Raw genomic sequence first — 26,467 nt, forward strand, 5'->3', positions numbered from 1 at the left:
GTGCCAATGGCATATTTTCTCAGTGACTGATGGGATAAGGAAGTTTCAAGAAGAATTCTTTGGATTCCCATTGGTTGCGTGAGGTCATGTAAATATATATAGTTTTGTCGTAAATCAATAGTGTATGGTGTCACATGGGGTCTATTGTGAACTACAGTTGCAATATATGGTGCATATATGGAGAAACTCAAGCATTCAGTTTCATTCTGATTTCTGGACTTATTCACACTTTTTGTGTTCCTGATGTAAGTATGCAGATGTATTTTTTAGTTGTACTTATATATTTTTTGCGAGGAAAAACATTTGTCAGACTTGTTCAGTGGTAACAGAAAGTGCTCATTATTTGGACTCTAATTTGTTATTTATTTCGGAACTATTATAAATTATTCAAAAGAATTCTGGACAATGTAATCTTGATGGCATCACAAGTCTTGTAGTACCAGTTTGTTTCTGGTATTGAAAATTAATATGGACTTTTCATTCATTTAGGACTTTCATAGACCATTATAAGGACTAATTTTGATACATTTCATTATACTGTAAGTTCCTCTCACATTTTTCATTTATTACATTAATATTTACATTGTTTCTTATGTTTTACAAAATTTGTTGGTTTTTCTTCTTTTCTGTTACTTAAGTTTGTAACCATAGAGTCAAAACATCAAAAGCAGCTCTTTATTTACATTCTTTTAGTTTGTTTCGTGCACTTGAAAAATTAATGCAAACAAATAAACTTTTTCTTTTCAATGTAGTTTTGGACAAAATGTAGGTTTAATGGGACCAAGGCTGATAATCAATAACTTACAGAATAATTGTTTATTAAAGGACAGTAGCTCTATACAATCCAAATTCAGAAAGATAATTGATGTATAAAGAGAGCAATTACTGTTGGAGATTGCTTCCAGCATTTGATCACATGAAATGGATCCAATTTGTGCACATTCAATAATTGTACATTACGTCATAGCTGAACAAGTCATGAAATGGAAGGGAAACACTTGGCAAACAGGAAGAGTTCTACTTATCAATATGGCAGGAAATCTTAGCACCATGGAGAATCCTTGATCATGGCCATAATACCTTCTACATGTTGAGAATTTGAAAATGACTTATGCATGAGGACTATTGTTCTATGACAACTTCAACTGAATCAAATGATAATTTACATCTGTACTTCAACCAATCAAATGATAATTTACATCTGTACTTCAACCAATCAAATGATAATTTACATATGTACTTCAACCAATCAAATGATAATTTACATCTGAAGATATGCTGAGATTAATGTGAAACATTAATGTAGAGGCAACTGAAGAACTGAAAATGTATTGTTTCAGCTTTAATAAAGGCCTGCTATGAAAGACTCAATGACTGTGAGGAACAGCCTAAGAGAATGAATAAATAAAAATTGTGCAACAAGTTTGTGACCTAGAGTTTTAATACTCCAAACTGTTTCTGAGCTCATCACTTCATCATTCTCAATGATAAACTAATGTAAGAATATGGGATTTTTAACTTTATTATTCTGCATTAAACATTGTATGGAACAATGTGATTATTACACCTGTACTACTGCCAGGAAAGCGAAACTCTACACTGATCAAGAAAGGGCAGTGGTTGGCAAATCATGGCTTATTTTCATTACATTCTCTAATTCACTGACCTACCCATAGTGCCACCTGGTCCATTTAATTTGATTTCTGTACAAAATATAAAGGTGCTACATAGTATGCCTCAGTTGTAAATTGCCGATTCAGTTTTCAATCTACTATGATATCTGTCATTCCGAGATAAATCTAAATGGTGATGCTGTAAAACAATTCTTAGTTATATATCAAGGTGTAAGTTCTCCACATAGAAGGTATAGGTGGGGTTATGAGAAATTAAGTAACACATAAAACATCCAGTAATGCAGGCAATAAATCTCAATCATGACATTTTTTTACCTACAAAATGAGAGTGTAAATCACTTTTAAACTAAACAACATGTGATCATTAGGGAAGTATAGCATGCAGTTGATTTTAAGCAACCACGTTACTTCTAAAGAAGGAAACACTGATGTTTTTGATGTTGAATTTGCTATATCTTGCTTGATCGATTGAATTGGTTGAATCTATCTGGACCATTTACTCTCCATATCATCTCGTATGGATAGTATGACATTCTGGGACTTGCAGCATCTAGGATGGCCATCTACAATGATAAGTAAGGAATGAAATTATTTGCATACTTTTACATACATTTTTCATCATAAATGAAGTAGAAGTAAAGCAACTTTCATCTTAAATATATTTTCAACAATAATAACAATAAATACATTCTAAATATTGACTTATGCAAATTGCATAACTAATGTAATTTTCAAAGAGTTACAGTAGTTTCAAGATTCGTGAGGATCGTACAGAGATATAACATATCACCATAATGGAAACAAATGTTTTTATAAACTTACGTGAAACGAAAGAAAGCTAACAACTAAGCAACTGTAAATTTTAAGGTATTTAACAATTTTCCCACAAGCGTACAGGTAAACGGATATTTAGAAACTGCAGTTCCTGCTCATGATAAATGAAGGAAGGAAGGTTTTAATATTTAACGTCTGACTAATATGCAGATTATGTAATGATTTGCATAAACCTCTTCAAATTCCCATACACCTACTGACATTGCTTTTTCTGCTCTAAGTTAATGATATATTCTGATAAAAAGCTAATACGTGTCTTAAAACAAACATTGACTGAAATCTTGACGGGCAGGTTGTGTAATATTTTTAGAACTTTCATGAGCATGTAATTAAAGCACCCATATTCTACCTATTATGGCAAAAAATCTTTAAATAACTTTACTATATTTGCTAATAAAGCAAATACTATATCTGATAATTAAGCAAATACTATATTTGATAATTAAGAAAATACTATATTTGATAATAAGCAAATACTATATTTGATAATTAAGCAAATACTATATTTGATAATTAAGCAAATACTATATACGATATGATAATTAAGCAAAAACTATATTTGATAATAAACAAATACTATATTGGATAATTAAGCAAATACTATATCTGATAATTAAGCAAATACTATATCTGATAATTAAGCAAATACTATATCTGATAATTAAGTAAATACTATATCTGATAATTAAACAAATACTATATTTGATAATATCATAATTATATACAATCCATTAATTATGTAGTTTCTAAGCATGTTCCAATAGGGAAATATAACTATAGCCAAAATATCTAAAGTAGTAATGATATTATGTTAGGATGGCCATCAAAGGCTTTGTATGTTAGGTTGGCCATCAAAGGCTTTCTAGGTTAGGTTGGCCATCTAAGCTGACATAAGAAAATTTCAATTATGATGAAGTCTTAATTATTATTTTGATTTAGATAGAAAAACAATGGTGATTACAGTTAATAAAATGTCTACCAGAATGAAAGTTGTATCCTCCTTCATATGTGAAGAACTGTCTTACCTCATCTTTAGTGAGTTCCCAGCCTGTCGATGCCCCCATGTTGTCCTCAAGCTGTTTCACTGAGGTGGCACCTATGATCACCGAGGCAACAACATCTTGTTGGAGTAGCCACCTGATTGCCACTTGAGGTATAGATTTCCCTGATAACATAAAAAAATTCAGTTCAATAGCTAATTAGAATCAACTGTACAACATTAGCTGATTGATAGATTGGATAACATAAGAGACCGCAAAATATTATTATTTACTTGTAATATGTACAGGACATAGAACATTATATATCTGAGAAAAAGTTCTATAGATCAACAAAATGATCGTTTCTTTATTTGATTACTGCAAATGACCAATTGGTCATTATGCAATGAAATGGTAAATAATGAAAGAATCAGGATGGATAATACCTACATGATCAAAGAAGGCACATGGTGGTGTCCTAAAAAATCATGCATAAAAGCACAAGTATTATCAACAGATTTTCTAAATATGAATAAATAATATTATCATACATGGGTATGGATCTCTGTATGGTATGAATTAAATATTATCTAACATGACTGATTTAATGTGTGTGTGTGTTAACTTTTGTGCTATTTTATTTGCTTGTGATGAAAGAATCTTTATTGATAATAACCATGTGCAGCAGCTATTTTGCCCATCTCATCTATAAGATTCCAGTAGGTATTGTTTGTAGCAAATTCGCTCCAAGCCAGACCAATTTGTTTGGCTTTTGTCTCATCATCATTATAAAACCCAATCCTGCTCTGCGTTTTGTCAGGTTTCTCTCCACGTTTGAACTTTCCTGTTAAAAACCCACTGAAATAAAATAAAATGAAGTCATAGTGTCTTAAGTAATATTACTGTGTAACGATAACTCAACCATGACAGCTGCAGCCATTCTTAAACAAGTAGAAGCGGGGACTTAGTTATATATATTTACCCTTTCACAATAATAGATTAACATGTCAACAGTCTTGAAAGGACGTCCATTCCTACAAAAATTTAATCACTTATTTCTCAATATGTGTACATGATTTTAAGTTTCATTTTTGAGAGCTTCTGGAACCTAATGTAACGTGGAAGTTGTTGAGCCGTAACTGTCATAAAAATAGCAACAAATTATTGGTTGTATCTAACTTTTGCATTGCGTATTGGTCACACATTATATACTATAATAAACCGTGATAATGCAAAATTATATACTTAGTAGGATAACTTAGAGTATACGCCTCTAAAAGTAAGCATATTTTGCAGCTCTCACCTCTTAAGGGGACTCCAGGGTAAGACCCCAATTCCTTCATTCTTGCATACCATGAATTCTTCCCATTCTGACTGCCTACACAGAAGACTGTACTGTTGCTGCAAAACAGACAGAACATTTAACTTCACAGTGACATCGAATAAACATATAAACAGTAATTATACTATGACTAAGTATATGAAAATGTATTGGGGTCATGTTATGGTGGAAAAGAAAGTAAATATATAAATTCTTTTCTTGCAGAGTTTTACTGGTCATGCAGAGCTATCAATAAATTAAGTTATTGTTGTTGTGACAAAGAAGAATAGAGAAGATGACATTGTCGATGACAAGCTCATCTCTATCCTCGAAGAATTGCAAAAAATGAGTACCAATCGCATCATGTAATTTAAAGTATTTGCATTAAACTGTTGGCTTGTTTGATGTTTTGCAACCAGGCATGCATGGTCAGTTTAGAAAAGACCATATAGTTATTTTGAAAAATGAAGGCAAAATATACAAAATTGAATAACTCAGAAAACTTTAGAAAAAATTGAGCAAAATCACAGTGACTATGAAAGAGTACAACTCCAAAAGCATGTAAATTGCTTTAGTAGTCATTTAAATTTAAGTATTTATAAGTCATTTACCTGCAGGCTAATTGGTAGATTGAGTCTGTTGTAGTTTGAAAAATCCACAATTTTCTGCAACTGCCAGCCACAGACATTACTGAAACCATAATAACGGATTTTCCCACAGCGAACAAGGTCATCAAATGTCCTCACAGTCTCCTCTATTGGTACACCATTGTCCCATGCATGAGCCTGCAAGTGAATATAAAACAAAACGTTTTGGTCAACACAAATTAAACTTTTCAAAGTGTTCCCACTTCCAAAACAGATAGACAGTTTGAGCAGGATGTCCATTTAACCAACAAGCCAGAATGAATCTGTTATTCTTTAGTCTCCGTCTCCTGTACTTATAAACCAATGAGTTGAATTCTTCACAGCAAAGTCAACAAAGTTGTTTGATACCACTAGATTCTGAGAAATATCTGTACAATTTTCACACCAAAAAGGCATATGCAATTCATGCGAATCATTTCAGGCTTTCAAATTTGATATGTTGTGTCAGTAATTGTGGAATAATAAATAACTGGGTAATTATTACTTTTGTGGTAGTCCTTCTTCATGACGCTTTAATATTAATCATTTTAACTTGAAATAGATACAACACAATTTGTACATGCCTTTAATTTCAGACCTACATTTGTGTATTTGTTACTATAGCTGATAGGCCTGTATAACTTTCTACACATGTGTGTGTGTGATCTGGATTTTTAACGTAGCTTTAACAATTTTTCAGTCATATCGCTACGATGTCTGCAGTGTGGCAGTTTATAGTGATGTCTAGCACTGGGGCATCATGCCGCAGACACATAGCATGATGTCCCACCCAGTCACATTATCCTGACACCAAGCCAACCAGTCCTAACACTAACTTTTTAATGCTGAGCGCCAAGCAAGGCAGCTGTTAGTAACATTTTTGTAAATCTTTGGTATGACTCAGTCGGGGATCAAACCCACGACCTCCCACATCCGAAGTGGACGCTCTAACCGCTAGGCCACCGGAGTGGTCCTTTCTGCTCATAGTCAGACTATGTTACCTCATTACATGAAAATCCTGAAAGATTCATCATTGATTGGCCAGCTACTTTTCTACGTATTAATACAGTAAACAGACTGACTCAAGAGACATAATAAAAACATGGAACCAGGTGACATTTTACACATTACTGTCTTCGTTTTATAAACTTTGAAATCTACCCTTTTATTATCAACACAGCTTGCAAACGTTTAAAACAAGACAGCTGTGAGATACACTATTGAACTTCCTACTGTTTTATCGGCATATCCTCCCGATTTTGATCAAACTCTGGGTTCATAGCTAATTATAATCTGAGGTCACATGAGACGGAAATAATGGATTGCTAAAGTCATTTATGTCAAATTCTTGTTGACGAGTTTTCAAACATGCAATATTCCACACACTAAATAAGTTGTCTCATATACAACATTTTTGAAGTTGTACACTTAGTATCAAGAAGCTTCTTACATTTGTCATTAATATTACTGCTACTGAAAGAATTGTTTTCATTAATAACAGATTACCCATGGCAGTAATTGTTTGGATATTTTGTATCAAGCACCAGTATTAATAAAACACAGTCACTGGATAATCTACTTGTATGTTTATCGTTCCTAGGAGGGTGTTTGCAAGCTGCAATACAAGCTGTGTGCAGTATGTACGTGTGGTATGTATATGTGTTGTTGTATATATGTGTGGTTTGTATGTGTTGTATGTAAATGTGTTGTTGTATACATGTGTTGTATACATGTGTTGTATATATGTGTTGTATATATGTGTGGTATGTATCTGTGGTATGCATGTGTGGTATGTATGTGTTGTATGTATATGCATTGTTGTATATATGTGTGGTATGTATGTGTGGTAGGTATATGTGTTGTTGTATATATGTGTGGTATGTATTTGTGGTATGCATGTGTGGTATGTATGTGTTGTATGTATATGTGTTGTGGTATGTATTTTGTGGTAGGTATGTGTGGTATATATGTGTTGTATATATGTGTGGTATATATGTGTTGCATATATGTGTGGTATGTATGTGTTGTATGTATATGTGTTGTATATATGTGGTATATATGTGTTGTATGTATATGTGTTGTATATATGTGTGGTATGTATGTGTTGTGTGTATATGTGTTGTTGTATATATGTGTGATATGTATGTGTGGTATGTATGTGTTGTATGTAAATGTGTTGTTGTATATATGTGTGATATATATGTGTGGCATGTATGTGTGGTATGTATGTGTTGTATGTATTTTGTTGTATGTATGTGTGGTATGTGTGTTGTTGTATGTATGTGTGTTTTTGTATGCATGTGTGGTGTTGTATGTATGTGTGGAGAGACACAACATCTAGTAGGAAAGACTTTGTCCGATAATATTGGAAGCAATTTTAATATATTATAGAAAATTGAAGTGGCCTTGGTACTTGTATATGTCGATGTTGATTACTTTAAAAGAGACAGGACCGTGTATATCAGAAAATGTTCTTAATATTTTTTTAATAAATGTCACAATATGACAACTATTACAATTTCAGTCAAACATGTTGTTTACTAATAAATTAAAGATGGTTCTAAAGTAAAATTCCCAGAAACCATGACCATAATTTCTAGCTGTTTCATAAACCAAAATAGTAACTTGCCTGCAGAAGGTCAATGTAGTTTGTTTTGAGGCGAGCCAGGCTCTCTTCCACGCTTTGTACAATATGTCGTCTGCTCAGTCCACCTTTGTTGATATCACTGGTATCCATTTGGAAGCGACATTTAGTAGCCAGAACAATTCTATCACGCTGTTGTCTAAATTATTGAAACGAAAATGAAGCAAGTTAAACTTTACAAATATTTCAGAGGATAGTAACTTCCTTTTCTTATTTTGTTTATTCCATTCCTAATAAAATTCAATTAATACGGCATATTAATATTGAACGGTCTGCAGTTAAACTTTACAAATATTTCAGCACCCTTTAACTCATATGAGTCCTTTTTTCTATCTTGACAATGAAGGAAACTGTTCATAAACGTGACAATTTGTAAGGGATTTCTCAGACATGCCTATTTTTAGCTGTCTTTCGTCTGTATGCTCTACAGATAGTATGTAAAACGGTGAGAATGACGGGTGTAAGGTGAAGTGTTTTTGTATTTGCAACGTGTACATTGGAGATCATATTGCTATACCTCTATGCTACTTTCATGTACTGTGGCTAAAATTTCTTTACATGTTGTACTTGTGGAAATTGTGCATGATCTAAGCATACAACTATCATGTGCTCATTCTGTATTAGTCTACAGTAACTATTGTTAACAGTTATCAGAATAGAGAAAATTACTTTTGCCCGAGTCGGTAATAGCAGCTCCTGAAAGTGCAATGAATGAATTACAAAATACATAAAAAGTTAAAAAGTTATCGGCTCGTTCTTTTTACAATTTACCTTTGCAGTCCAGTTAGTAAACATGACCAAGCGGAGCTAGCAGGTGCACAATGGAAGTAAGGTCAAGCTATATACTCTAACACCAAAATACAGCCATCAATCATACACCAAAATAAAAGTGAATACAATGTTTTTCTAATAATACCCCAAGATATACCATATTCTTTTTAAGTAGCCAGGATAACGTGTTTTTAACACCAGGGAATTCCATTTTCTTTAATAATCCAACCCTATGCAAAGTACGAAACTGCAGAGTGCCACCAAAACACAGATATGATTATTTTTTTCTTTTCTTCACCTCATTATGTATGATTTTCTAAACAAAACGGTACAATAGCAATGAATTTACGCACGAATAATGATTATGATTATTTGCTCTTGCTTACACAATATGCCTTGTAGCATTATTGTAATGTGTTAGGACTTTAAGTCTTAAAGAAGAGAAACCAATACGTTTAGTAAAATCAACAATTTATTTATGTACGTTACAAAGTGAAACTTTTCTGTACGTTACAAAGTGAAACTTTAAGTGAGAGTTATAATATTGTGAATTATGTCCCCAAAATATTAAATCTATCATTCCAAAATTTTATTATTGGGTCAACACACTGATGTCAATAGCCAGGAAATTACTTGCCAGAATTCTGCTAAATCGTCCTTTGCATCATGGCCAGTGTGGTATCATAAAAGAACGAGGGGCCAAATACAAATATTTGGCAGCTCATCGACTCCATAAGAATTCCAAAGAACAGAATTTCTCTGTACACGACATTCTTCTACCTGATTAAAGCCTTTGACAGTCATCCGTGGATGCCTTTGGAAGATCATACCAAAATTAAGCTGCCCAGAGAAATTCATCAAAATGGTTAGGCTATTCCATGACAGCATGCTCGCCGGTGTCGTGGATGACGCTGAATCATCTGAACCACACAGTCACCAATGGAGTCAAGCAGGGCTGTTCCTGGACCCCAAACCACTTCTGCGTATTCTCTGACATACTTCTTGATGCCTTTCTGACTATTAAATTGAGATCAACATTAGATACCGGACTGACGACAAAAACTCTTTAATCTCAGTGGATTACAGTCGATGAAAAAGTTACAGGAAGCGACTGTTCGTGATCTCCTTTTTGCTGACGACCGCAGAATCCGAATCTGAGTCTGACATGCAACACCATATTGTCCATTTCTCTTCAGTTGGACAATCAGTATCAAGAAGTCAGAGAGCTGATATACCAACCTGTACCAAGAAAGCCTTACTTAGAGCCTACTATCATGGCAAATATATTTTTCTCCAAAAGAGACTTTTGGTACTGTTAAACTCTTAACATTTAACATTGGTCGCCCCCCTCCTCTCTCTCTCTCTCTCTCTCTCTCTCCATCCCTCCCTCCCTCCACTATAAACTAACCAGTGTTAAATTCTGTATTGGGTTTACAATTGGAATATAATACTATGTATTAATGTTAACAATTATTCTCTATAAAGTATCTTGCACTTGCAACGAAGTGTGAGATAAGTCAGTGGGATGGTTCTCCGACCTACTTCTACGTATGTATGCGGAATAATAAAAACATATCGAGTAAAAAAAAATAAACAAATCAAAAATATTCTCTAATTCATTTTAAAATGTCGAAAATAAAAAGGATAATAAACATTCCCTTTATCATATGATAGTTTCGCAATACATAATATTTTTTAAAGAAGCACTATGCATTTTCATTGGAATATGAACGTTAATGCTGGGTGTTTATTTATTATTGCAACTTGGTAACATAACTCGTTCTCTTCTGAACAGAATATTACATTTCCCAATTAGGGGTCAAAGGCCCCTTTCTTCCTGGAATTCTTTGACCATTTATTTTCTTTTTATCAAAATAGTAGTTCAAAATATCATTACAAATATTCTGCCTTTCAAACTCTATGCAAAACTACGATTTAATCTAAACAGAAGTTTGGCACACCCACCGGTTTGTTGAATAAAGCAGTATGGATGGTCGATCCAACCACACCTATAGTGTCCACCCAAATGGTTCTTCCCTTAGTTTCTGCAAAGTTTTATTCTCTAAACAGTATTTATAATTATATAGTTCTCAGCAAAATAAAATGCCAACATTATCAATCACATGGCCAATCATTTTCTAAATTTTGTTGTTTGGATCAGACACAAAACATCCTCAAATAAATATATTTATAAGCTATCCACGTAATAAGATCAAAGGGTTCAGTGTTCAGCTAATTCAAAATTAGACTTTTTCTTATTCGACATTAGAACTTTCCAAAGCTCTCGCTGCGTCCTAAAACGAAATCAAACAAAAAACAGACGAAAACGAAGCAAGTTATGCCGAAAATAAGCAGAACCAGTACGCTGTCCCTTCAGGACGTTAATGCACAAAAATACCTTTTTTAACATTGAAAAGGGCTTGTTTTGCTGGTTATCCACGAAACTATTGACGATTTTATCAATAAACATTATACGTTATATCGATACTTACTTCTGAAGCCAATTTCCAATGATTTCCTCTGACTTTCCTCGAGCATAAACGTTCGCTGTATCTAGGAAATTCCCACCAAGCTCCACGTATTTGTCCAGGACTTCATGTGACTTGGCCTCGTCCAACTGTGTGCTGCATTCAAACATCTGAAGTTAAATATGACAAGTTAACGTTGTAGCATCAACCCATATCCAATTAGATGGTATTCATGGATGCGAGTATTCCAGCGTTCCTGGTAAATCAGATGACAAAATCCAAGTCAAAAGTTACACATCAATCCGTAAAAATGAAAAGAGTTAAAAATGAAACTAAATATATAATCTGAATACGTTATTAAGCTGAACAGACATTTGTTGCATACGAGTAACATAAAGGTAAATAACAATATTCAGCTAGGAATTTACCACAAAGAGTCGCCTTTCCTTTATTTCCATTCCTTTAATCCAAACCCTTTGTTTGTCGACAGGGTTTAGATCAGGGGTCTCAAACTCAAACCACCCTGAGGGCCGCATGAGGAGATTTTCAATGGCCCAAGGGCCGCACCACCTTTATTATCTCTCATGACACCTTGTGACGCCAATCGTTTTGCGGGCCACAGGATATGAGTAGTTAAGTGGGGCACTATACGTACAATGGAAATTAGCATTACGGAGACCCCTGGGTGAATATACGTACAATGGAAATTTAACATGGCGAAAAATCGTGGGTTAATATACGTACAATGGGAATTAACATGGGAAAAAACTGTGGGCCGATATACGTACAAGGGGAATTTAACATGGGGAATAGATCGTGGGACTGTCTAGGGACAATGGGAAATTTAACATTACGGAAACCCCTGGGGGATATAGCCTCAAGGGAATTTAACATATGGAAATTGAACATGGTGGGTCTGTATAGCGTCAAGGGGAATTGAACATGGTGGGATTGTCTAGGGACAATGATGGTAGAGGGTCAAACACAACAGAGACAGAAACATACATACACTAGTACAAGCGTGAGATTTATATATAAAGCATTACCAAGACCTGAAATCTTTCTGGGGTGTTCAAAAATTTGCATAATTGTAATGATGCTATAAATAGCTATAATCAAGGAAATGCTCAACGACAAAATGGATGTGACTAAAAGTAACGTTAAAATGACGAAATTGTCCCAGAATTTAAAGGAAAATAAACATATCCCCGAAAATTAAGTTACAATGGTTTAGACTAAAATGGATAAAATTAGTAACTACTTACAATATCAACTTCTGTGACGATCGTGGATAAATACCTATGTATCTATAATCAGCTGAAATTCCTATGAAATCCCACTATCTATTTATAGCTCCAATTTGTGGGTTTTTCCTTTGGAAAATCCCACTATCTTTTTATAGCCTCAGCTTGAGTGACGTTCCTGTTTATGAATTCTAGTATATATGTATAGCTACAAAATGTGGAAATCCCCAAGTCGATATTTATAGTCTCAAAATTTCCAGCGTCAGTGACGTCACTGTACTGAACACTAGGGGATAAATGGCAACAGTGTTGCAAGTGGCTGACCTGAATACGCGCTACTGTAGGTAGGTAGGTAGAGTGTATCTGATAGGGATAAAGTGAGTTTTATAGGGACAAACAGAGACCAATACACACACACACACACACACACACACACACACACAACATTCGCGCGCAGACTCACTCACACACACACACACACACACACACACACAGGGAAGATGAAAAAACAAACCCCAAATATACTATCAACACAGAAGGGAGATAATACAAACCCCAAATAAGCTATCCACACAAACGTACGCGAACGCATACAAACCCCAAATACACTATCAACACAGAAGGGAGATAATACAAACCCCAAATAAACTATCCACACAAACGTACGCGAACGCATACAAACCCCAAATATACTATCCACACAACGTCGCTAACGCATACAAACCGCAAATATACTATCCACACTCGGGAGGAAGAAGAAGAAAAACAACCAAATATGCGATCTACACAACGTACGCGAACACACACACACACACACACACACACGCACACCACAGAGGGAAGAAGAAGAAACCATTATACACTATCCACACGCAGTGAAGAAATAACCCTTTATATATATATATATATATATATATATATATATATATATATATATATATATATATATATATATATATACTATCAACAGAGAGTGAAGAAAATAACCCATTATATTCCATCAACACAGAGTAAAGAAGAAAAAGTTTTTTGAAAGCACCTAAGCCCTCACCTGCAATGACCAACTCTGCCAAACACCTACACCCCACCCACCCCCACTCCCAACACTACAAAACCCATTTAACCCGTTATTTTATGGCATCAGTGTGTGATTTAGGAAACATCAAGACACAAAATGATGGACGAATAGACTGACTATTGTTTACGGACTTGCATGCCTGAAGAGCGTGCGTGAAGGAAAACATCCTTCCATTTCAATTCTAACTAAAACATGATCCAGAGGGATAGAGAGAGGTGAAAGAGCACAATTTCATAAAGTGTGAGTAAAAACAAAACACGCCATCCTTATTATACAATGTCAAGACCAAGAGACACTTACGTTTTCTTTCTGGTCTATTCTCTTTTAGAAGGTAGTATGAAATTTCACATCAGGGCCAACGCATCGGCTCACATTGTCAATTTTTCCATTTCCATGTTTTTACTGGCACAAGTTCTTCATCATCTTCAATTTCTTCTTTTTCTTCTGAATCCCTCTTCTCTGTTTCGTCTCGTTTCTGTTTCTTCTCTTTTCTCGTAGGGCACTCTGAATTCTAGTGTCCTTTCTCCTGACAACGATATTAGGTATCTTGACTTTTGTCTCTCTTTCTTAGACGAAGCAGGTATTCTGGAGACAAATACCCATTTACCTTTGCAGATATAGCAAACTTCATTAGCACTTACACACTTTCGTATGACTCTCATCAAATCAACGACCAAAAGAGTAAGTTTTGTTGCCACTTTCGCCTGTGAATTATGCTTTCGTATGACTTTTAGCAAATATTTGACCAGCAGGTCGATATGTGCTGACTCTTCCATCTTCTTGATCGTTTGAGAGTGGGATGAATACTCTGACGCTAAGACACTCTCCTTATATACGTGGACCTGCTGCGTATGAAACCTAGTCAAATGTAATTTTGCAATAAGATGAAACGATTTCATTGAGGAAGTAAAAAGCAATGATGTACCGTATCGCCTCACACAAAACCTGAAGTTTTAGTTCAAATCCGTGTCAGCGATTTCGAAGACGACATAACTGAGCTTTAATCAATGCTCTCCAATTATGCCACAAAACCACGAGTCCTGATTCACGCCAAAAGAAATTTCGTTCGGTCCATAAAAAATAGTATCACATCTGAGAAACGCAAAAACGAACTTCCAGAAAACTGAGAACGACGGCTTACACCTACAACGTAAATGTGTGAGTTCAAGTAGTGCGTAAAACTTAGTCAAATTAGATTTTTATAGTCAAGACGAAACGATCTCTTTTCGAACAAGAAAGCAGACACCAAGCGACAATGGCGATCCGTGTCACACAACACTTTTCAAAATGTATATTATCAGAGGTTTGTTCTAGCGATCTGCACGGTTAAATTAAATGTTGATGTATTTTGCAATAAGACGGACACAATTTCCATGGGATCGCCCATGGTACGATTGTTCGTGCATTAGTTTAATTTTTAAAAATATTTTTTTATATAAATCGCCTATAGGATAGACCCAGTAAAGCATGGCCATTCTCGTCACTGTCTGAATAGCTACTCAAGTCAATTCGAAGCGAACGCGGTAAGAAAATAAGTATAGCCAATGAAATGGCTTACAACGGGTGATGCATTGTTTTGTTCTAGGGCTGTGTGGCATAATAATCCCTATGTTCTTGCGTTGTTACCATTACAGTGCAGACAGACTGAAATGTGAACTTACAAGCCCTCTTTGTGTGTGTTGTACCATTTCCTCTTACCACATCAAAATACTGAGCGTCACAGTATTGGTTCGCGTTTTCAAGCTGACCATTTTTTTATATCTCACTTAAACATTTCGACATCAACACTCACATCGGTAGAGTCAGAACAGACGTGTTACAGTATTGAGGGGCATGTTATCTTTTCTTTTTCAAACTAATAAATTTGGGGTTTGTATGAAGTAAAGAACCGAAAGTACAGTGAAACTCAAGGATGATGACCCAATCTGTCTGTCTATTGATGCGTGTATTTACTTAAGAAGAAATATGACCTCTAAAACACAAAGAGATACGGCAAGCATGATTAGATTAAACACAACGATGTTTTCCTTCACGCCCGTGTAATTTAGAGTTTCAATCGTCTTTGAAGACAAACTTGGTCTCCTTTTGTAGGGCTTGAAATAATAAAAAAACTGAAAAATCTTAAGCACTTTGCTATAGATAATTTCATCAACAGACCAAACAACATAAATACCGTTACAACAATAGAAAGCCTTAAATCTTCTATCAAAAAGAAATGCATGAAAAAAATTAAAGATTAACGATAACTAACCAATGAAACCAAATTTAACAAAGGCAATGACATGTGAAGAAATGCCTCTCACTTTGGAAAGGTAGGCGAATGTACTCTGTCATGCACCGTCAACCTGAAAAAAATTATAAACAGAGAGAAACCTGAATTCAAAATTCAGTTGTTTCTTTTTCTTCAAAATTATTATTATGAGTGTGTGGTGAGACAATTCCCACTCATGTTTAAAGTCTTTCAGTCAGGTTGTTAAGGACTAGTTAGTCCTACACCTGAGTGGCTAAATTTAAAAACAGTCTGTGAGTACATAAAAGCCTGGGGGATGATGCTCTCTTTCCTTCCCCAGGAGTAATTAAAAATCACGCGGTGCGTTATTAAACCAGTGATACATGCTCCATTAGAGCGAAAATCACTTTAATTCAAGTAAGCAGGCAAGCAAGTTCGGGTACCGTCTCTAGCACTCTTGATGACACCAACTGTCTGGGTTATTTTTTTTCTTGCAAGCCCCTATGTTCCACTTCTGTTTGTGATAATAACTTGTGATACTTCACATTTTCTAAAGTAGAAATCTTTACAAGCCGTACAAAATACAAAACTTATATGACTTTGGCTTTTGACACTTGCACAGACTCTTCACTTTATAAGTCTCACGAGAAAATTGTATATCCAATTTTTACCATTTTCAAAAACACGCACACACTTGCAGCTTGACCAGAAATATGTATATCTTGTTTTGTGGATAAGTCACAGACAAGTCCAAGCATATAAAGGTGGTTATGAACGTTAGGAATATCCCCTCCTTTTTTCAGAAATATCAAAGCTTGTATGTGCATTTTCACTTTTCCACTCTATATTACTGCTTAGATTTGTTCCAAAAAAAAACAAAAAGAGAAAAGAAACGAAATAATTTTGAAGAAAAAGAAACAACTGAATTTTGAATTCAGGTTTCTCTCTGTTTATAATTTTTTTCCAGTTGACGGTGCATGACAGAGTACATTCGCCTACCTTTCCAAAGTGAGAGGCATTTCTTCACATGTCATTGCCTTTGTTAAATTCGGTTTCATTGGTTAGTTATCGTTAATCTTTAATTTTTTTATGCATTTCTTTTTGATAGAAGATTTAAGGCTTTCTATTGTTGTAACGGTATTTATGTTGTTTGGTCTGTTGATGAAATTATCTATAGCAAAGTGCTTAAGATTTTTCAGTTTTTTTTATTCTTTCAAGCCCTACAAAAGGAGACCAAGTTTGTCTTCAAAGACGATTGAAACTCTAAATTACACGGGCGTGAAGGAAAACATCGTTGTGTTTAATCTAATCATGCTTGCCGTATCTCTTTGTGTTTTAGAGGTCATATTTCTTCTTAAGTAAATACACGCATCAATAGACAGACAGATTGGGTCATCATCCTTGAGTTTCACTGTACTTTCGGTTCTTTACTTCATACAAACCCCAAATTTATTAGTTTGAAAAAGAAAAGATAACATTCCCCTCAATACTGTAACACGTCTGTTCTGACTCTACCGATGTGAGTGTTTATGTCGAAATGTTTAAGTGAGATATAAAAAAATGGTCAGCTTGAAAACGCGAACCAATACTGTGACGCTCAGTATTTTGATGTGGTAAGAGGAAATGGTACAACACACACAAAGAGGGCTTGTAAGTTCACATTTCAGTCTGTCTGCACTGTAATGGCAACAACGCAAGAACATAGGGATTATTATGCCACACAGCCCTAGAACAAAACAATGCATCACCCGTTGTAAGCCATTTCATTGGCTATACTTATTTTCTTACCGCGTTCGCTTCGAATTGACTTGAGTAGCTATTCAGACAGTGACGAGAATGGCCATGCTTTACTGGGTCTATCCTATAGGCGATTTATATAAAAAAATATTTTTAAAAATTAAACTAATGCACGAACAATCGTACCATGGGCGATCCCATGGAAATTGTGTCCGTCTTATTGCAAAATACATCAACATTTAATTTAACCGTGCAGATCGCTAGAACAAACCTCTGATAATATACATTTTGAAAAGTGTTGTGTGACACGGATCGCCATTGTCGCTTGGTGTCTGCTTTCTTGTTCGAAAAGAGATCGTTTCGTCTTGACTATAAAAATCTAATTTGACTAAGTTTTACGCACTACTTGAACTCACACATTTACGTTGTAGGTGTAAGCCGTCGTTCTCAGTTTTCTGGAAGTTCGTTTTTGCGTTTCTCAGATGTGATACTATTTTTTATGGACCGAACGAAATTTCTTTTGGCGTGAATCAGGACTCGTGGTTTTGTGGCATAATTGGAGAGCATTGATTAAAGCTCAGTTATGTCGTCTTCGAAATCGCTGACACGGATTTGAACTAAAACTTCAGGTTTTGTGTGAGGCGATACGGTACATCATTGCTTTTTACTTCCTCAATGAAATCGTTTCATCTTATTGCAAAATTACATTTGACTAGGTTTCATACGCAGCAGGTCCATGTATATAAGGAGAGTGTCTTAGCGTCAGAGTATTCATCCCACTCTCAAACGATCAAGAAGATGGAAGAGTCAGCACATATCGACCTGCTGGTCAAATATTTGCTAAAAGTCATACGAAAGCATAATTCACAGGCGAAAGTGGCAACAAAACTTACTCTTTTGGTCGTTGATTTGATGAGAGTCATACGAAAGTGTGTAAGTGCTAATGAAGTTTGCTATATCTGCAAAGGTAAATGGGTATTTGTCTCCAGAATACCTGCTTCGTCTAAGAAAGAGAGACAAAAGTCAAGATACCTAATATCGTTGTCAGGAGAAAGGACACTGGAATTCAGAGTGCCCTACGAGAAAAGAGAAGAAACAGAAACGAGACGAAACAGAGAAGAGGGATTCAGAAGAAGAAGAAGAAATTGAAGATGATGAAGAACTTGTGCCAGTAAAAACACGGAAATGGAAAAATTGACAATGTGAGCCGATGCGTTGGCCCTGATGTGAAATTTCATACTACCTTCTAAAAGAGAATAGACCAGAAAGAAAACGTAAGTGTCTCTTGGTCTTGACATTGTATAATAAGGATGGCGTGTTTTGTTTTTACTCACACTTTTTGAAATTGTGCTCTTTCACCTCTCTCTATCCCTCTGGATCATGTTTTAGTTAGAATTGAAATGGAAGGATGTTTTCCTTCACGCACGCTCTTTAGACATGCAAGTCCGTAAACAATAGTCAGTCTATTCGTCCATCATTTTGTGTCTTGATGTTTCCTAAATCACACACTGATGCCATAAAATAACGGGTTAAATGGGTTTTGTAGTGTTGGGAGTGGGGGTGGGTGGGGTGTAGGTGTTTGGCAGAGTTGGTCATTGCAGGTGAGGGCTTAGGTGCTTTCAAAAAACTTTTTCTTCTTTACTCTGTGTTGATGGAATATAATGGGTTATTTTCTTCACTCTCTGTTGATAGTATATATATATATATATATATATATATATATATATATATATATATATATATATATATATATAAAGGGTTATTTCTTCACTGCGTGTGGATAGTGTATAATGGTTTTCTTCTTCTTCCCTCTGTGGTGTGCGTGTGTGTGTGTGTGTGTGTGTGTGTGTGTGTGTGTGTGTGTGTGTGTGTGTGTGTGTGTGTTCGCGTACGTTGTGTAGATCGCATATTTGGTTGTTTTTCTTCTTCTTCCTCCCGAGTGTGGATAGTATATTTGCGGTTTGTATGCGTTAGCGACGTTGTGTGGATAGTATATTTGGGGTTTGTATGCGTTCGCGTACGTTTGTGTGGATAGTTTATTTGGGGTTTGTATTATCTCCCTTCTGTGTTGATAGTGTATTTGGGGTTTGTATGCGTTCGCGTACGTTTGTGTGGATAGTTTATTTGGGGTTTGTATTATCTCCCTTCTGTGTTGATAGTGTATTTGGGGTTTGTTTTTTCCTCTTCCCTGTGTGTGTGTGTGTGTGTGTGTGTGTGTGTGTGTGAGTGAGTCTGCGCGCGTATGTTGTGTGTGTGTGTGTGTGTGTATTGGTCTCTGTTTGTCCCTATAAAACTCACTTTATCCCTATCAGATACACTCTACCTACCTACCTACAGTAGCGCGTATTCAGGTCAGCCACTTGCAACACTGTTGCCATTTATCCCCTAGTGTTCAGTACAGTGACGTCACTGACGCTGGAAATTTTGAGACTATAAATATCGACTTGGGGATTTCCACATTTTGTAGCTATACATATATACTAGAATTCATAAACAGGAACGTCACTCAAGCTGAGGCTATAAAAAGATAGTGGGATTTTCCAAAGGAAAAACCCACAAGTTGGAGCTATAAATAGATAGTGGGATTTCATAGGAATTTCAGCTGATTATAGATACATAGGTATTTATCCACGATCGTCACAGAAGTTGATATTGTAAGTAGTTACTAATTTTATCCATTTTAGTCTAAACCATTGCAACTTAATTTTCGGGGATATGTTTATTTTCCTTTAAATTCTGGGACAATTTCGTCATTTTAACTTTTAGTCACATCCATTTTGTCGTTGAGCATTTCCTTGATTATAGCTATTTATAGCATCATTACAATTACGTATATTAACCCACGATTTTTCGCCATGTTAAATTTCCATTGTACGTATATTCACCCAGGGGTCTCCGTAATGCTAATTTCCATTGTACGTATAGTGCCCCACTTAACTACTGATATGGCTTGGCGGGCCGCGTGTTTGAGATCCCTACTCTACAGTCTTATAGCGAAACTTGCTCTTACTGAATCTTCGTTGCACTGACTAACATTGGTAAAGAAACTTCTTTGTTTGCATAATGCTGATTTAAGTTGCATAACTTTATCCTCTCTAATTTTGCCCGCGTAAGCGTCATGTTTCTCACGGTGCATTGTTTCGTAGTGCCGACGTACGTTATACTCCTTCGGAACAGCTATCGTTTGTTGACAAACGAGACATTGAATTTTATCGATGACCTCAGTGACAAAATATAAATCCTCCCATTTGACTTGAAAAACTCTTTTCGTCCGCGAGTTTTCTTTTTTTTTCGAAACAGAAGACATTCATACGGGCTTTTATGTTTATAAAATGCAGCAAAATCAACTTTATAATTCAACATCAACTCGATCACTTTACTAAAAAACCGGAACCGGAAGTCCGCATTAAGGGCGACAATTAATAGAAAGACTACGAATAAATAAGTAAGTCAGAGTTTCTTATGGTTAAAATGGCGCTAACGTTAAAGTTCAAGAGGCGGCGAGAGAAAAAGAAATGAATAGTCAATTTTTCGAAAATCCCAAAATGCGTCGCGGGCCGCACAATATGCCCTTGCGGGCCGCATGCGGCCCGCGGGCCGCGTGTTTGAGACCCCTGGTTTAGATCAAGATTTTAAGTTGTAGTATAACACTTCTAATCAGAATGCGCGATGGCTCAATGGCAGCGTGTCAGACTCGTCACAGATCTGGAACGAGTTCCAATACTACCATACGGATTAGCCCAGGTCAGACTGCCGCAGCACTGAACAACCTACATAGGCTGATACGCAAAAAACCATTAATAATATCCATAATCAAACTGCAATGCTTGAATCTTGATTTTAAAAAAATCATTAGCAATTTACCTTAATATGTGCACACCGGAATGAACGATAATTATAACTTTCACGAAACTTATATCTTCTAGTGAATGAGAAAGAAGTTATATGCCCCAGCCCGGGAGGGGGGGGGGGGTAGGGGTCAGCTTACTGGTGCCTGTGGTGAGCCTGTGGAAACCATTTGGAATGACACATCGGAATGACTGTCAGCCATATTAATAGGTAAGGGGAAAACAGGTTGTTAGGTTGACCGAGCCCCAACCCATGCACCCCCTTCCCTAGATGCCAAACGCGATACTGCGGTTCATTTGCATTAGTTTGAGCCGTCATTAAACATTTGTTCGACGGCCACTCGACGAGTTTTTGTGGTTATTTAAGGAATCACGGTAATAATTTAGTTCCCATAGTAAATCTATACAAACACCATAATATTAAAAACTCAATAACTTTAAATTTCTGAGTGCTCATGAAACAAGACTATATTTATCAGTATGGATGCATCAGAATGACAGCTTCTGTGCAGAGAAAACCATATTAGCCACGGCATTTTCTGGATCGATGTGTTTCAAACATATGTTTTAATTCAGCACCAATGAATGAGTCTAGTGCTAACTGGATTAATGAGTATTCCAAACTCAAGTCTGTTAAAGAAGTGAAAATCCATTTTCTTTTTCAGTTGCAACCATGGTATGGTCTCAAAAGATTCATTATGCTAAACTCTAACATTTATTATTAACCAATCCTGGCCAGTCAAACCCATATGTACACTATTTTAGGTTTCAACCATTTCCAAACTGGTTCCACCCATTTTCATAATGGTTCCACCCCTTTCCATTCTAGTTTCACCCATTTCCAGACTGGTTCCACCAATTTTCATAATTGTTTCACCCATTTCCAGACTGGTTTCACCCATTCCCAGGCTAGATCCACCCATTTCTAGACTGGTTCCACACATTTCCAGATTGGTTGCACCAATTTCAAGACTTTTTTTCACTCATTTTCAGACTATATCTACCCATTTCCAGATTGGTTCCAGCCATTTCCAGACTAGTTTCTCCCATTTCTAGACTGATTTCACCCATTTCTAGCTTGGTTTCACCCATTTCCAGACTGATTAAACCAATTTCCAGACTGGTTTCCATTAAATAACACATTCCACGTTATTTCTTTCAAAAATCATTTGAAGGTAAAGCCGATAAGAAAGCGACCCATCGAACAAAATTCCTCCGAATACCATAGCAAGTCTCCTTCGCCAAGGCGTATTTAAATCACTTAGCAAAGTCTTTGTGGCGTGAAAAGCAGGCCACTGTCACTGTAATGATGTCCCCTCATGGTAAAGAGATGTCGTTAATTAGATTTGGCTGTCATTATCTAGAGGATGCCCTCCCTCGGTTTTTATTGCCCGATGTGAGTGGATAGATAGAACATCAGTAGAGAACTGAGCATAACTATTGGGAAGAAAAAAGACAATACGAGCACTATTTAGACAAGAGAATAATAATTTAATCAGTGGCATAAACTAATAGTGTCAAATTCAATTCAAACAAATTTACGTTACAGAATTTCAATAGCAGTGTTCCATTATTGATTAAAAATTTCATCATGATAACGAGAGTGGTGAAACTAGCACACAAAGTCCACGCTCGATTTGCATCACATATCGTCGCTCCGTCTTTGTCTCCTTGTACCCCACGTCTTCCCACCTTTACGTGTATACCTTTGATCTTTATTGATCCTTCCATCCTAACCGCTAGATCTCTTATCCGGACTTCCGTCTTTCGGACTGTCCCAGAGAGCTGCTTCCCTTAATGCTGTTCTTTCCAAGAAAATGTGAGTCCTAGCACTAAAGGCCTGTCTTTGCCTACAAGACAGCCACCTGGTCCCCTTACTTGTCTTAACGAGAATGAACTACTCGTTAGTTTTCCCCCCGGAGTCAACGAGTCTCGATCCTCTTGCAGGAAAATCTCGGACTGAGGAAATTCGCCTAAAGTCGTTTCTTTAAATTCAACATTTCTTCCAGGGTGTAAGCCTTAAGTTAAACTAACCAATCGTAATCAGCGATTCCTAATTGTTCCCTAAGATAATTATTACTTCCGTCAGATTCTGACAGCGAATCTGAGAAATACGACGCATACCAACTTCCTTTTATTAAATGACTAGTCGACATTACGTTCCCATTATTTGGATATGGTCGGCATCTTAATGTTTACTGCCCATGACGGTTTTGCGATGCCCAGGTCAAAAAACAAAAATCCATCAATTCCAGACCATCTGCAAACGTTTTTATCATTCCGCATTCATTTAAAATAGGAATCTACATTTCAATTTTAAGTAGACCAAACCGAGAAAAAAAATTAAAACTAATGTGGAGCGCGTAACGAAGTTGAAAGGTCACTGGGAAGTGATATGTGCACATTAACACTGTTCCTTTGTATTTATAAATCTACGGTTGTGTATTTATTTTGAAATACAGCATACATTCAATTATTTTGTTCATTATAGTTTATTCCATTATTGTTACGCCTTAAGTAGGAAAATAATGAGTATAAAATAAAAAGGTTACTGCATTTGTATGGGAAAATATGAAATTGTTTTTGTATGGGGAAAATATGAACTCCCAAATGTCGTGCAGTATTACTTAGAAATACTCATTCATATTTTCCCCATACAAATGCGGTAACTTATAAATATTCGTTTAAAGAGTTGGTTATTAATATCATTCATTCAGGAAACGGAAAATCTAGACATTCATCCTTAAAAATCAACGGTGGTTGCATACTGTCTACAAGGGTCGATGAGATCGAAAATAACTGCCACTTGTCGCAATGAGAAGGTGATACCTGTATGCAAGCGAACAATAGTAAAATTTCGATGGAACTGAGAAAGGTTGGTCAAAATAATCAAGTGGTCGCTTCAGGCAGGTTTTGGTAGCAAGGCGTTTTCTTAAAGAAAACTTATTGATTTCATTTTGTTTTCGTTATTTTCTTGGCAATCTGTTTTGATGACGAAGACAAAACTTTAAAAACACAATAGCTAAAGGGAAAATATTAGGAAATTTTACATGGTGTGAGTTGTAGGTGTCTCTCGTGTTTTCCTTTACTAAATGAAACCATGTGTTCCAAAAGCGCATAATTTGTTTCTTTCTGATCAGGGACGATCGCCAGGAATTCAGTGGATCTCTAAACAGTATTGCTTGCCATGTGAAACTTCTCTAAACCTGACAATATTGGGCCAATGTGGACTGTCCGTATTAAGTTGCTGGCTCCATATCAAGATATGCTTTGTGAATCACCTTGTTTACGTAAGATACGATTACACACGTGTGCTCAGCACAAAGTTTTGGGAGTATACATACAGACTAGGGCCGACACAATTTGATTTTGATATTGATATTGAAGTCTTCTTGGGAGTATAGAAACACTGGGACTGACACAGTCTGTAATATTACGTTACTACCATACTTAAATTAATGAGAGGTCATTTAGGGGCAAGTGGGTTGCTTCGACGCAGAAAACACTGTACATCAAACCATTACTATGAAATTGGCTCGCAAAGTCTGGGACATATTTCTTCTGATGTAAATGGGGTGGGGATGTTAATCAATCAATCAATCAAGAGAGATAGATAGATAGATAGATCAACGTATCGGAACCTTGGCTAGCTAGGATGTGTAGACCCCTCCAGTGGCTTAAGCGGTTTGAGCATCCGCAATAGATGCGGAAGGTTATAACTTATCTACAGCTAACAATCAAACAAACCAACGCACTTTATTTCCTGCTTGCAAGCAATTATGCATTTATCTACAAATGAATGCATACGTACGTGCGCATATATATATATATATATATATATATATATATATATATATATATATATATATATATATATATTAAAAGACTAAAATTATATATATATTAAAAGACTAAAATTATATTGTTAACTCCATATGAGAGACATCACAGTAACTTGGGCCTCTTGAATGAAAGACCACCCGTCAAGATTCACATTTATCTAAGATTCCTTTAGCTCATTAGAACTGCATATTCTCTCGTGGGGTCGATACTGAAGGGTCATTTTTCAGAACGTTTTAAGAGGCATCTGAGGTAGTTGTTTACTTAGTTCTGGTTATTATTTTGGTATCTTAAAGCGACTATGATCAGGTTTTAAAAATATAGCTAAATTATTCGACGACCTGAACAAGCATATGCGGCTATGAAATGCTATTTTCCAATTGGTACATATACTATGCCTTGGTTTGTAAGTACAAGAGGCGCCATTAGGGATGATTAGGAAAGAAAAGAATGAGCTGTTGCAGAGAACGTCTCCATGTCAGAATTCCAAAGACTCAAAATCTGTTTCAAACAGATTTTTCAAAGACAAGCCAAATGTATGAATTAATGGCTATACTTACAGGTAAAGATCCCTTTAAGATTCCAAATGTCATGGTTCCGAGGCAAATGTTAGACACTTTCAGGCCAGATGCGCCAAGATAATTGTAGACGACATTGCCAGTTGCTGCCATTTTTTTTCTAAGGATAAAACCCCTAGCCTGGAGCTTTTCAAGTTTCGATTCGTGTGTTCCACACTTGTAAATACTTTGTAGCTGTGTTAATCAGCCAGTTATCAATTGAACACGAGTACACGGGGTCGCTGAACACGACTATCACGGGTGTGTTTATACTAAGACTGGCATACAGGTTCGTTTTAGTCCTGGAGTTTGATAAACTAATTGGAGGCACACATAGGGTTGAGTAGGTTGCTTTCAAGCAGAATATTGTACATTCTGTAATTACTAAGCAGCCAAAAGGAAAAGCCGATTGCATTCTAAATTTTGTTTTTGCTCAGATACTTTCACTTCATATCCGTTATTGACAATTTCACAAAAGATAATCTTGTTTCAGGTTAAATAGAACGTGCCTAGTCGTCGACTTTGGTGGTTGGCCATACGTTTGATAAGACTTGAAAAGGGTCACTCTGCATTAAAAAAAGAATTAAATAAATTTGCTTTCATTTTTCAGCTTGATTCGAAATGCCGAAAACTTTCAAAATTAAGCTCATGTTCA

The 26,467-nt window shown here is 35.9% G+C and overlaps 1 protein-coding gene across 1 annotated transcript; it reads right to left on the bottom strand.

Moving 5' to 3' along the window:
* Positions 1 to 1,508: 1,508 nt before the first annotated feature.
* LOC149798678 (uncharacterized) lies at positions 1,509 to 26,134 on the bottom strand. Its single transcript, XM_089957519.1, has 8 exons — positions 25,816 to 26,134; positions 11,303 to 11,448; positions 8,025 to 8,178; positions 5,381 to 5,554; positions 4,752 to 4,849; positions 4,125 to 4,306; positions 3,494 to 3,633; positions 1,509 to 2,197 (listed from the first exon to the last, which is right to left on the bottom strand). The coding sequence occupies exons 1-8, from the start codon at positions 25,924 to 25,926 to the stop codon at positions 2,084 to 2,086; spliced, it is 1,119 nt and encodes a 372-aa protein (XP_089813645.1). The 5' UTR covers positions 25,927 to 26,134; the 3' UTR covers positions 1,509 to 2,083.
* Between the last annotated feature and the right edge of the window lie 333 nt (positions 26,135 to 26,467).

This window comes from Sinohyriopsis cumingii, chromosome 5 (assembly GCF_028554795.1).
Source record: "Sinohyriopsis cumingii isolate HCF-2022 chromosome 5, ASM2855479v2, whole genome shotgun sequence".
Taxonomy (NCBI): domain Eukaryota; kingdom Metazoa; phylum Mollusca; class Bivalvia; order Unionida; family Unionidae; genus Sinohyriopsis; species Sinohyriopsis cumingii.

Excerpts from the sequence above, each read along its gene's own strand:
- LOC149798678 (XM_089957519.1), bottom strand. The coding sequence starts at position 25,926 with ATGGCAGCAACTGGCAATGTCGTCTACAATTATCTTGGCGCATCTGGC. Across the intron at positions 11,449-25,815 it reads TCTTAAAGGGATCTTTACCT|ATGTTTGAATGCAGCACACA; the intron begins GTAAGTATAGCC and ends ATTTAACTTCAG. Across the intron at positions 5,555-8,024 it reads ACTACATTGACCTTCTGCAG|GCTCATGCATGGGACAATGG; the intron begins GCAAGTTACTAT and ends ATTCACTTGCAG.